We start from the raw sequence: 14,160 nt of genomic DNA, 5'->3' as shown, positions 1-14,160 counted from the left end.
GGTTGCAGTGTACACGCGTGTACGACAACATCACCGCCGCCGCCGCCGCGTCCGTGTCCGAATACCTGTTCGGCCGTCCTGCTCGCGAGATAACGCGCGCGCCGCCCCCGATGTTTGCACACTGCACCGGGGGAGCGTGCGACCGCAAACAACTGTGTACCACGGCGGGGGCGGGTGCACGGGAAGCTCACGGATAAAAGTTCGTTTCCTGTTTGTTTTGGAACCCCTAAAAAAAAAATGGAGAAAAAAAAAAACGTTTCACGCGCACAGTATATAATCCCGGTGGAAAATCCTAGTTTTCTCGCCCAGCACACACACGAGTCGGGAGGAAAAAGACGGGACGGATTATTTCGCGCTCGCGTACGCGTCAAGTATAATTATCATATTATAGGCGATCATATTATAATATACGTCTGCAGTTTCGGAAAGACACACGTATAATGATGTGATATTTTGACAAAGTGGAAAGGGTTAGGTGAGGTGACGGTGGCAACACTAAAAATCGGATTTTTAAACATCATTATCAGATCTTTCCGGCTACCTACTAGAGGGGACAAGACATTCGGATTAAGCGGCGCGATTCTCTGTGGCCACAAAGTGTCACGTTTTAGTTCGATTCATTTGTTATTTCTTGGGATGAGTTATAGGACTACTCCTCGGTGTCAGCCCGAAAACGATATTGACCGTTGCACGGGTGTGTTATAAATATTAACGTCGAACATATCTTTTGTGCCCTTTCACGTGTGGTGAACGAAAACTGTATACATATTATTACTATCGGACCACAGGTAGAACACCATAGTTATCGCTTGTGTACACTGCAGAGTACTGACACATACACACATACACCACTCGTGCCAACGCATATGACATCCATTGTGAGGGACGAAAAACTGTGAGCGACCCAAATATACTGTTCGGCAGGGTTTTAATAATAAAATATATCACTTGGTTTTACTATTATCATATTATGTGTAGTATAATAAATAATAATATATTACACCTTTTTCAAATGAACCTAAATTTACACACACACACACACATACACACACACACTGCTCCGCACAACAATAATATAATAATAATAATAATAATAATAAAAGAGACGTTTTGAAATGCGATGTTATGTCGAAAAATCTTCGTAAGTTACAGTGTGCGGCGGGTGGCGTTAGGATATTTATATTATGTGCCTAACTCGCTGTGCACGAACACACAATGGAAGTCTTGACGAAAAAATGTCACACACGTACAATATAATATAATAATGTAGGTACAGATAATATAATGTACGACCGCACCTACCAGCTCCGACTCGTACGTGTATTATATTTTTTGTCCTTTATGTACAAAAATGTCGAACGATTAATGTCATTTATCTCGTTCGGACGATAATGAAAAAGAAAAATAATATATTATATTATTATTATTATTATACCGCAGTAAAACCGTGTGCGGTACGTGACCCGGGCGCGTATGGGAGCGTTGTGTGCGGCGCTCGGTGATATTATTATAAAAATATATATTATTATTATGTGTGTGCGACGTCGGCGGCGGTGGTTTAATAACGATTATAATAACGTCTTACCAATTTTAAATGCAAATCGGAATCATAGGAATCACGCGGTGCACCACTACTAATGCTACTACTACTACTACTACTACACTATATCATACTCCACAATATTATACCTCCCGTTCGGCGGCGGCTACTTTTTTATAATAATAATATTTGTATCTACGCGTATATAATCGAACGATAGGTCCCGCGGTGGTGGAGGTGGCATTGGTCGGGTATATGGTCGGTGGTCAGTGCTGGTATATATAATATAGTGGCGGTCGACAAGGAGATTTACTCGCGCCGGAGCCGTCGCTCATTAGTAACTGTTACTAATTTACATATTAAAGTGATGTTAAAATTAACAACCACACCTCCAGGGGATTTCCGTATACACACACACACACACACACACACAAGCTCGCTTTCAGATTTCTTATTATAATTATATGCGAGCACATCGCATGCACACCGCGTTTAATTCTTCTTCTTCTCAATCTCGTCCACCACACACACACACACACACCACATAATAAACATACGTATATAGTATTATTATAATACTGCGGCGGTCCGAACGTGGGCCCATCGTCTGACCATATTTCATTATTAGTTTCCATTATTTATTTGTATTTTTTATTTTTTTTTATTATAATTTTTATACTCTTTCACGTGGTTATTATTATTACGCTCATTTGCATTTGACACATTTTATATACGTTCATTTCATCCGCCGACGCCGCCACCGCCGCCGTCGTACCTATAGGTATACACACATTTAATATAATAATATAATACAATATAATATGCGACTCGGCGGCGTTCGTTAAGGAACTCGCGATCGCCGAGCTCGCTAGCACACATTGCTTTCTTGGAAATTAAAAAACTGGAAGCCATTAATAATAATAATAATAAAAAAGGCCATCCGACGGCGGTGTCGCGACGTTTGTATATGCACACACACGTATTACATTATTTTATACGAGAAAAAAAATCGTACGCATATACAACCTATAACATAATATTATGTGTGTGTGTGTGTCGATCCGTCGCATTAGCATAATACGTATATATAATATAATATCTTTGTCGTTGTAATAATATAATCCGCCGGCAAGGACTTATTCGTTTTCGGAATGAGTTTCTGCCTCCCCTTCCCCCCTTCATCGCCACCATCCCGGACGTATATTATTAGTTTATTACTCCGATTACACATCGGCGCAGTTAATATAATATATTATATACGTATATACATACAATACACACTCACTCATTCACATACATACATACATACACAGTACACACATATATAAGATATATATTGAATATGGGACGTTATAATATACTATACGTGCTCGTATATTATATATTATTATTATTATTATTATTATTATTATTATTATTATTATTATTACGAGAAGACCATGTCCCCGCCGCTAATTATTATTGCAAATCCGACCGCGGCGAATGATATGACAATCCGATCATGTGCCGCCGCAACAATGAATATTCCGCAGAGCGTCTGTGTGCTGGTCGGTGCGATATGTTTGCTGAAAAAACCTCGCGCGTATTGTGTCTGCGGTGTGTGTGCGTGTGTCGTGTCTGGTCGTCCTTCGCCGACGAAGATAAAAAAAAAAATAAAAAACCAAAAAATAAAAAAATAAAAACCGTAAAGACAATCGAAAACGACGACCGGTCAACAGTATATCATACAGTGCGTATACGTGTATGTTAGACATGATGGGGGTGGGAGAGAAACATCGGCACCGTGATTATAATACGTCGTGTGTCACGTGACCCAGACGAAAATTTCAATGAAAAAAAAAAGAAGAAATTCAACGGGTGGCATCAGATTTTTAATGCAAAACTGTGGTTTGGTGGGTTCAAAAGTGCCAATCTCACTTTTTTTTATATAACTTTCGATTACTAGGACCCTTATAATAGTGCCCAGTTGTCAAATCAAAATATTGTTGTGGACACTTTATTTTACAATATATTATCAAAACTATTACACGCGGTTTTTCTATTATCTATAAGCAGCTTATTTGTATAATATGCACGCATAAAAGTGGACCAACATTTATATGATAGCTCTTTTAAGTCAATTTTGCAAAAAAGTCACAATGGCCCTTTAAGACAAAAGACTCGCCACAAAAATACATTTTATTTTGATATTTCGCTATCGATATGATATATTTAGATATAGATATGTATGAAAATGTCCCATGCTCGGGACACTACACGTGACTGGTCTTACAACCACGCGAAAAGTACAAACCAGGTGTACCTTAGGTACCACGTCCCATGTGCTATCACAATAATTTTCGTAATAGGTATACGTATTTTATAGTTTGTATGGTACAATATAAACTCGGTTTGTTAAATTTTAAACAACATATTTTATTATGAATGTGTCCTGCGCTTCGGCGTCTCCTATATTATAACATAAATAGGAGCACACCACCACTGCATATTATTGAAAACGCGCGTTTTCGAAAGAAAAAAAATCAACAGTCGAGTTATGTTTGCGCGTCAGACTCCTGGACTCGCATAATTTAATGATACGTTCCGGACGTTCGGACGCGTTAATGGAAAAACGAGTATATTAGTGCGTAATACGATTACTAATACACGTGTGTACGAGAGAAAATTCGAAAAAAAACACACACACACTCACTCACTCTATCGCCTAATATTCATAGCTCGCGCGACAATCATCTATAAGGTACAAATATAGATCTAAATAATAATTATAATATCGTGTGACGCGGTTCGTATACCATTATACATTGTCGTCTCTCGTCGCCGTCGTTCTCGGACCGTCTGACTGCAGTCGGGTCGCCCGAATAATAATTTTACGCCTCGCGTGTCGCAGTTATCGTCAGTGTTTTTTTCTCTTCGGTTAGGTTAACCGATCGCGCCATTAAAACACGCGCGCACAAAAACTGTATACACTTTAGGAGAATATTACCCTTGAAACAATAATAATATTATATTATTGCGTGCGACGCGTATCGGCCATACGAGAGATTCGTTTGAATCATCGAATGGGATTGAGACGGAAATAAAACGTTCCACAGCCGCGGACGGCAGCCATATAATATGTATAGTGCTGCTGCTGCTGCTGTAGTATATTCCGCGTTATTATGTACGTACACGATATACATTACAATATGAGATATCATCGCGGGCAATGAGACCCACCACTATTACTTTACTTTCTTGTTGCCGAAAAATTCAAATATACGGTCATTTTCTACGGTATACCTTTAATGATATTAATATGTAACTAGTGTACGCTCAATAAACTGTTTACCATACGTGTGTACCTATATGTGTGTGTGTGTGTGTGTGTGTTTTGTATGTTGTTACATTTAGGGAGGTGATCGGGCTGTCGCGGGTCGGTGCGCGCTTTGAGTCTGCAGGTCGTCGCGAGCGGTGTGTCTCTTTATATTTTGGAAATTATAGCACACTAACATGACAATATTAGACAAACCATACTATGTAATAATATATAGGTGACGATGTACCGATATTATTTCGCGTGTGTTGTTGTGCCCGCAATATTATTATTAACTATTGCGCATCGTACGAGTTCCTGTACGCGAGACACGCGCGTCGTATACACCGCGGGTCCTCGAGATAACCGTTATCATGCCGTGTCGATGACGCGCCGGATATCGTTTTATAACAATTTACCGCAGATGATAACGACGATCGCCGGTAAGGTGTCGTCTCGGAGACTGAGAGAGAGTGTAAGGGAGAGGGTGAGAGCAAGTGTGCGATTGAGGGTGTATATATACATACTATACTCTGCATGGGTACACATTATACTCTGTATAGGTACATAATATTATATGCGGTAATAGTACGATAATACGGTGTGCTTGGGTGTGTGTGTGTGTCTTAAGTAAGTACATATTATGTAGGGGAGAGACGGTTGTTATCGCGTACAGGTACGCCGCGTATACGCCACACTCGTCGCGTCCATTATCCGACCGTGTTGTATTTTAACACGGACCGCGTTTTATCGGCGGCAGACACGTTCGGTCCTTTATTATTTCTCTACTAAACTGGTTTTTTGTCGTTTTTTTTTTTTTTGTTTTTCCTTTTTTTTTTTCCATTTCGTCGTTCTCCGACGACAGATAACGTTTAAGTGTGTCTTTTAAAATCACCACAGACGGTGTTCGACAAATTATTATTGACCGAACGTCGGCGTGCCGTCTACACATATATATATACATTATAATATATTATAATATACACCTACCTACACAAATAATTATAAACTTATATTACATATTATTATTATTATTATTATTGGTACGATCGTTTCACGGTCGGTTCATATTATAATATAATATTATACGACTTGCGCGCCTAACGCCAATATGGTTGACCTATCCACACTGTCCGTATACTACCTATATATAAGTGGATAGAACCTACCTACTACCGACGACTGATTTCATCCAAACTCCGCTTATGTAAAAAAAAGACGTATATCGCACGCGAAATATTAGATAGAAGTTAAAATTTCGCCTTAATGCAAAAAATTGCAGGCTCGCGTATCCCGACAATAACTCGAACGTACGGGGCGAGCCACCGTGCATAGTTTTCTCACTTTTTGTCCTTTTTAGTATACGTAACAGTCAACACTGCACCGGAAAACGGAAAATCTCGTCAGCCGGTCCGTATATAGTTGCATCGTGTATGTTATATATTGAACACTCTAATCGGGTTTTCACAATATCGCGTGTCGTCCAATCATCCCATATGGCGTTGTTACATGTACATGTTCCGTGGTGTTTTTAATTACAATATATGTGTAGGTATCAAAACGTATTATATAGTCGTCGGCAGTGCCATGATTTGTTTTTATGGGCCCTTTTACTTCCGCTTCAGTGCCTCAAAACAAAAAAATAATTAAAAAAGTTGTATAGAAACATCGATTAAAGTGTCAGGGACCATGGAAATCTCATTAAAAACTGAGTATCAAAATGAATATTATCTATATACTTATACTCGTATACTTTATAAATAATTACGGACACATTTATATTATGTTAAAAATATTTTAATTACAAAAAATTTATAATAAATTACGAATTCTTAGTAAATTATGATAATCAGCCACACGTTACTACACTATACAATTTGACTTTAAGTACGAGACATAGTACCGTGTGGTACCCGTCTTGTGTCCAGAAAATCATATCCGTATCTCCCTAATCGTTTTTCCGAAACCGCATCAATATAATATAATGTTAATGTGCGGTTTTTCAACAGATTTATGAGAAAATTGCGATTTTATGGCATGAGTATTTCATGGATTACCGTTAAAAAACCGCATTTAGATACCTAATAATATTATAATAAATTTCTGCGTTGATAAATGTACCTATAGATTGCGATATTAGGCTTTTGGGTCATTCAGCCGAGTTCACAGCTAAGGAAAATTCAATTTGTCGATTGAACGTTAATTAAAACACAATTAAGTTAAGTTAGTAGTTACTTGTTTAATATTAACGGAAACTCAATGATACCGAGTCAAGTTAAAATGTTAAAACTAAATTAACTTTTTAACTTTTAAACTCGTTAATGTCTAGACTTGTATATTCATAGTGAAGGTCAATCGTAAATATGATAAGTTAATATTAACTCAAACGACTGCAGGAAATTCTAATATCGTGGATAATATCATTACAGCTGCAGGCGTTCCTAGCACCACAGCGGCCACGACAAATGGTATGCGTACGACGGCCGTAGCAGCAGCAGCAGCAGCAGCAGCAGCGGCAGCCGCCGCCGCCGCCAACAACAACAACAACAACAACAATACGTCTACGGGTACCATGACAGCGGCCGCTGGCCCGCAAGAACATCAGCAACAGCAGCAGCAGACCGGCCCGTCGGGAACTCCGGTGCGCATGCTCCAACTCGACCAGTCGGTGATCCAGGCCATCGCCGACCGGTGCCGGACAGTGCGCCCAGAACAGACGGCCGTGGTCGAAGTGGCGGCCACAGTGCCAGCCGCCGAACTGCCGGCCGAGGGTTACGCCATCGACGGCGGACGGACGGTCGGGCACGCTTGCGCCAAGTGCCAGCTGGCGTTCCCAGACAACGGGGGCTTGGCGGCTCACCAGCAGCGCGACTGCCGCACCACCGGGTCCGTGGCCCTGGCCCACCCAGCGTACGGGTGTCGGTCATGTGGCGTGGGCGCCAACGGAGAGACCAACACGTACGGCACCGTGCACGCTCTACGCGCTCACATCGAGACGGCCCACCGTGGTGGTCACTACGGCAACGCCACCTCGTCGGTCGGCCGCCACCAACACCTGCAGCACCATCACCACCACCATCATCAACAGCAACAGCAACACCAGCAACAGCAACTGCACATGCAGCAGCTTGTACCGTCGCCCAACCTCTCGGACGAGATGGAGGACGTGGTGAACCAGATCACGGCGCTGGCCGCGGCCAAGGCGGTCGGACGGAGTCCGTCGCCGCGCGACCCCAACAGCGACTCGAACGCCAATCTGTTTTGCGCGCCGGCCGCCGATAAAAAGTCGTCCGGCACCGCCGCCTCCGCCGCGGCCACCGCTGCCGCCAAGATGCACAAGTTCGCCGCTCCACCGGCCGCGTGTAACGTCGCGCCCGCCGTGCCGAGCAGCGGCCAATAACTCTGACCACCACCAACAACAACAACACCACCACCACCACCAGCTCGCCCGCCGCCGACAGGACGCGGCCGCTCTGACTTCTCCACTTTTGCCGCCGCTGACGATGACTACGACAAAATATGTTATGTAAGACGTATGTAATGTGTGTATGTATATTATTATTACTATTATTACTATTATTACTATTATTTATTTATTTGTTTATTTATATTATAATATTATTGTGTAAAACTTACCCAAAGTTCCTTTTCGACACACTCATGTTCCTGGGGAGAGGACTTTCTTCGATTTTTTTTTTTGGTATTCGATTTTTGGTTATTGCGATTTTCCTGCACTCGAATGATAATTATATTATTTAATATATTATTCGTACCATCACGCGCTGCGCGTATTATTTCACGTCGGATAAACGATTATTGATAAAATATGATAACGAAAAAAAAAGCAGTACCGCGCCTCTCCCCACTTTTGCGCGTCCCGTCTTAAAATGTTTTGTATAAAGCAAACAAATTTCTACGGTTTTTCGTTTCCTCACTATTTTTGTTTTCATCTCATAAAAGGTACGTAGTTCCTCGTATTAAGAAAAATCACTAACGATACGAAAAGAAATAATTATTTATGTGTGTATAAAAAACAAAAAAATACGATAACTGAAAGTTCCTTTACGCTACTTGTTTGTTTGTTTGTTTGTTTATTTATTTATTTATTATTATTATATTATTACTATTATTATACTATTATTAGTATTATAGGTTTTTTTCTTATTATTTTTTTATTGACGCCGTTAAAAATAAAGATACGCGCGGTTTTTTGGAAACTACTAATGAATAATTATATTAAATGAAAACGTACTAAACTCGATTATACGAGTTATTATGAAATGATGTAAACTTTAGCGCAATCATTTACGGTCGCTTAGTATTTCGTAGCATATGTTTAGAGTATATATAAATACGTATATATAGGTTTGTGTAAATATGAAAAGAGAGTACGGAAAATTAAACCGAAAAATCATCATTAGGTGTTAAGTATTGTAATGCATTTCTACAATTATTATTATTATTATTATTAAACGTTTTAGGTAGGTAATTTTATTTAACGAATATTTATTGTATTCAAAATTATTATTGATATTAAGTCAAGTAACAAACACCTCGCTATAATTGTGCTGTAATAATTTTAATTAATTTAATGAATTAGCAATCGATAAATATTATATAAATATATAAATATATTTAAATATATGCCCTATTTTAATTGGATAAACTCATTATAATTATATATAATATATCATTAATGTTTGAAGACAAAATAAAATAATATTATAGTATGTTAAGGCAGTGTTTCTAGATGTGTAAAAAGAGAAAAAAAAATTAACAACATACTTACAAACTTATTTTCTAATATTATGCTCCCTGATCTATGGTTTACTAAATTCACTTGTTTTGGCATTCTTGTGTTTCTTCGGAACGGAAAAAAATTATAACGTTACGATAATACCCCCGTCAATAACTTTGATTACTTCAACCGATTTATTTTCGGCAGACCGATATATATATATATAATAAACTAACTTTTTTTTTCGTATACGTAATAAAATGTATACACTATAATTTTTAAAAAATTTCGGGGGGCGTGGACCGAGTGTCCTTTGAATTGTTGGCACCAAAGGGCCCACGATCCCCGTTGCCCCCCGGTAACCCCCCATATCACCCCAATCATTCCCCGCATTTCCGCCGCCCACCCATTCGATCGCGCCCAATTCGTAGATAACACAGTGATGGGTGTAGAAAAACACTCACCGGAACGTCAAAAAAAAAAACACAATTATAGTGTTGAAGTCGGATGCGTTTCGGGCACTTCCTGTATTTACATCGACCGGAAGAGACGTTAAGTTAGAAGTGTTCCGGGATTATTCGCATATGCTGCGGGATGCAACATGGGTACCTACTTATCGAGGCCGTAATGCAAAAAACACAATCGTCCCATTGCTCCGAGACACGCGTCTCCACTTCTCACTCCACCCCCGAGAAAAAAAACCCACCCCTTCCTCTATTCGGTAATAAACCCCCTCCAACCCCCACCCCCGCCCCCCGTCCATCGATTCCCCCCGAACAGCAGCCGGTAGGCCGGTGAAGTCTTCGTCGCTGGGAGCGAGACTTGACGGCGCCGTCCACTGCCGCCGACGCTGCGGCCGCCGCGCACGTACTCTCCACGCACGGAGGAGCCAGTCGTTGGCGCGGCTGCAAACACGGCCAGCGACGGCGGACGAGACGACGCGCCCCGTCCCCGGAAAACGTTTTACGCGCGCGCGCGCCACACCACACACAAACACACACAAACACACACACAAACACACACAAATACACACAAATACACACAAACACACACGTCATCCGCCCGCACGTTGGGTACTAGCGCGAGCATTCGCCACCCCTCCCCCATCGTGCGCGCGAGTGCGCGCAAGACGAACGGAAAAAACGAGAAAAATCACGAAAAAGAATAAAAAAAAAATTTTTTTTTTTAAACGATATCTGTTGTCGCCCTCCGCGACAATACCGATATCCACTCCCAGCATTCAAGGTTCCTATATTTAGCTGACATATGTACTAAGGTTCCTGTTTTATTATATAAAAAAATATTATTATTAATATAATGAATAAATTAAATTAAATGATAATGATTATATATTATATATTATACATTATAATAATTATAATTATTATTATATAATTATAATATAAAAAAAAAGTTTTAAGAAAAGTATAAAATTAATACTAATGCTTTTTTTCTATAAATATATATATATATATATATTTAAAATAAAAATAAAACTATACAAAAAAAAAAACAAAAATAATAACGATTAACATTTGATTAATTACGACTATTTTAGTAGTATTATTTTATTATTATTATTATTATTATTATTATTATTAAACGTCTAAGGCAAACAATTATATGAATGTATCATTTTACTATTAGAGTTATACTAAACGTGTGCATTGTTGGTGTTTTTGTTTCTCTTTTTTGATTTGAACATTATTTTTTGTTTTTATTTATAGTTTGTCATAATTCCGTATACTACCCTCCCCCATACGCATATATATGTAACAGTCACGTCCTCCCCACCACCTCCCCGACATTATACACTCACAAAAATCGGGAATTTTTAACGTAGGTACATTATGTTATTATGATAAATATAATATAATTATAATATATTGTAAATTGTCATAAAGTACCTAAAATAATATTATCTCGCTCCCGGTCACGGTGGCGGTGACATTGTACCACGGACATATTATATTACCATGTTACGTTTTTGATTTCTGTCTAATTATTTTTTTTAGCCTGTTTTGTATATCGCAATATAAGGACAAACGCAATATCGATTTTTGGAATTGTTTTTTTTTTTCCATTTGTATTTTTTTTTCCTATTCCAAATAATATGTTAATTATATAATGATCGCCTACAATGACGTACGAATTGTGTACTATGTACGTAACCTATATAACATGTATTATTATTGTGATTATTGTTTTTCCACGACATTGTTATTGTGTAAGTACGTCAACCGCCGCCCTGTATTTTTTTTTTCTTTTCCCCCGACGAGTGCATGTTGTATATGCGACCGACGTGCCGGGTCTCGTCGAGTCCAGTCACAATATTATCGCCCGTCGGGTCGTATATACATCATCACTCGCTATACCCTCCGACGAACCCCCTCCATCCCCGCCACCCAACCATCCCCTAAGTGTACGCTCCTATATTATGTACTAATGTATTTATTTGCCGTTCGACGGAATAATAAAATAAAAACCCACTGCGGTATCACACAATGTTTTACACGATTCTTGTATTAAAATTGTAGTCTACAAATTTGGTCTAAATGAGTGTTTTTATTTTTTAGCGTCACCTTTAAGTTTCCTATATTCCTGTCATTGCAATCGTTCATGTGCTTGCAGTAACGGATTCGCGTAAAATGAAGTAAAAAACAGTCTCCAACTGCAACAGGCACAGGACGAATATAATATAGGTACTTTGAATTGGTAATATTACATAGAACCAATTATAATAATAATTATACTGCCAACGGGTTTTTCGCATGGGCCGCGAATGGCGTTAACGCCACTGTGCCATACGTGCACGAATCCGTCAGCCTGGCACCCCGAAAATAGAAACATTCATTATGGTTACAAATCGTTTCTGATTCAGTACTATTATTAGTACAAATGTTTTGAATAAGTTTGAGTTCAAAATGTTGATTTTAGTCATGCTGGAGTCGGACCCCTTATGTATCTACTAGCATAATAATTATAAATTAAATTAAAGTTCATATATATTATTGGAGTTATACATAGGTTACACGTATAAATGATTTAAAATTAATTTATATAACTGCACACTTATTGATAAAATTTACATTTCCATATTCATTGGAGGTGTCATATAAGGGTAAGTAACTCCCCCCTCCCCCAAATATAGTTTTTCTAATAATTATTATTGTTCTTCTTGCTTAAACAATAACTAATGACACGGTTTGAAGATGGGTTTTGGTTATATTTTTACATAGACGATGTGCTATCGATACGAGGGTTGTAGTAGGTAGTACAGTCTACCTATAAAGCGTACATAAAATATGAATTGAACCTAAGTGTGGAACCTGAAACACCAGCCAACATCTGCCGGGTATAATGAGAGATTCGCGTTACGATTGATCAGAAGTTTGGAGCAGTGGTCGAAAGTGTCCATTTACATTCAGACTCACAAATTGTACGAAATGTACGAAAAATAATCGGCATGAAAATAATCAAATTAAGGTAAGTCAGTAATTATATAATAGACTCAATATTTTTAAAACACTATTTAGTTAGTACAGAGGTTCTATTATATTTACTAAGAAAACTGCAGTGTATAACGCTGCAATATGTCTACATAAGCATAATATTATACTTGACGATAGTAATTTTCAAAAGTTAAGATTAGCGAAATTTTTCATACTATATATAATATACTACTTTTTTTTTTATTTGAAAATATATATTTACAATCTATACGAAAAAGTATTTATTATACCTTGTCGTAAGTAAGTAAGTAAGTGTGGTGACTTAAAATAACATTAATTTTAGAGTAGGAAGGTTCCCTGCAGCAGTGCCACCTGACAAGAAATAATAAACTACTTAGGTATATTTTATTTCTATAATATAATAAAATAGCTAAGCATTTCGATTAAAATTTAATTAGATTACATATTTATATATCTGGAGTAAATTAGTTCTCGTCTGTTTTCTATACTGCAACAATCTATACGGCTATATATTATAAATTTATATCAGACTGCAAAAATACGTTTTGCTCCGATGCCCTACAAATCCAAATAAACCTATTCAATCGAGCCATCGAGGTAAAGACAGATATCCTGCAGCTCTTTGTAGCCTCTTATAATACAGCTATATATTATAATAAATGTTTTCAACATAATTATTTTCAGTAGGTAGGTATATATTACATATATAATAATATAATGGGAGTACAAAATTTAATTGCCAAGTTTGTCTGGTGAGAAACATAATTCAAAACTTTTCTGTCGATAACTTAAGTATATTGGCTTATTCCTACTTTCATCTTCGAAAAACTTTCAACCTGCGAATATAAAGTAACTTTTCATTTTTTTTTTTTATCAACATAATAAAAAGTTAACGTTTAACCCCGACAGCGAGCAAAATTTTTTTTAACCGTCATCGCTTAACTTATAAAAGTAACTATTGCAGAAATATTATAATATATGCGTTCAAACACGTGCGGTGCGTTCAAAAAAAAATAACGAGTTTTGACGTTTAAAATCGTAGGTACATTTTAGTTGTTTCACTCGTCGGAAAAACACACAAATATTTATTTAAATTATACGAGACTAAAGTCAT

At 38.1% G+C, this 14,160-nt stretch overlaps 1 protein-coding gene across 4 annotated transcripts in view; it reads left to right on the top strand.

Annotated features, from left to right (window-relative positions):
- LOC132943132 (zinc finger homeobox protein 3) overlaps positions 1-12,129 on the top strand; it is a 108,094-nt gene extending 95,965 nt beyond the window's left edge. For all 4 annotated transcript variants that reach the window (XM_061011963.1, XM_061011964.1, XM_061011965.1 and 1 more), the window contains one exon: positions 7,265-12,129. In XM_061011963.1, the coding sequence (XP_060867946.1) occupies positions 7,265-8,235 (971 nt within the window). In that variant the 3' untranslated portion in view covers positions 8,236-12,129. The remainder of the gene's footprint in view (positions 1-7,264) is intronic.
- The last annotated feature ends 2,031 nt before the right edge of the window (positions 12,130-14,160 follow it).

This window comes from Metopolophium dirhodum, chromosome 4 (assembly GCF_019925205.1).
Source record: "Metopolophium dirhodum isolate CAU chromosome 4, ASM1992520v1, whole genome shotgun sequence".
Classification (NCBI taxonomy): Eukaryota; Metazoa; Arthropoda; class Insecta; order Hemiptera; family Aphididae; genus Metopolophium; species Metopolophium dirhodum.
Note: the sequence above shows the minus strand (reverse complement) of the source record. Positions and strands in the feature narration are given on the sequence as shown.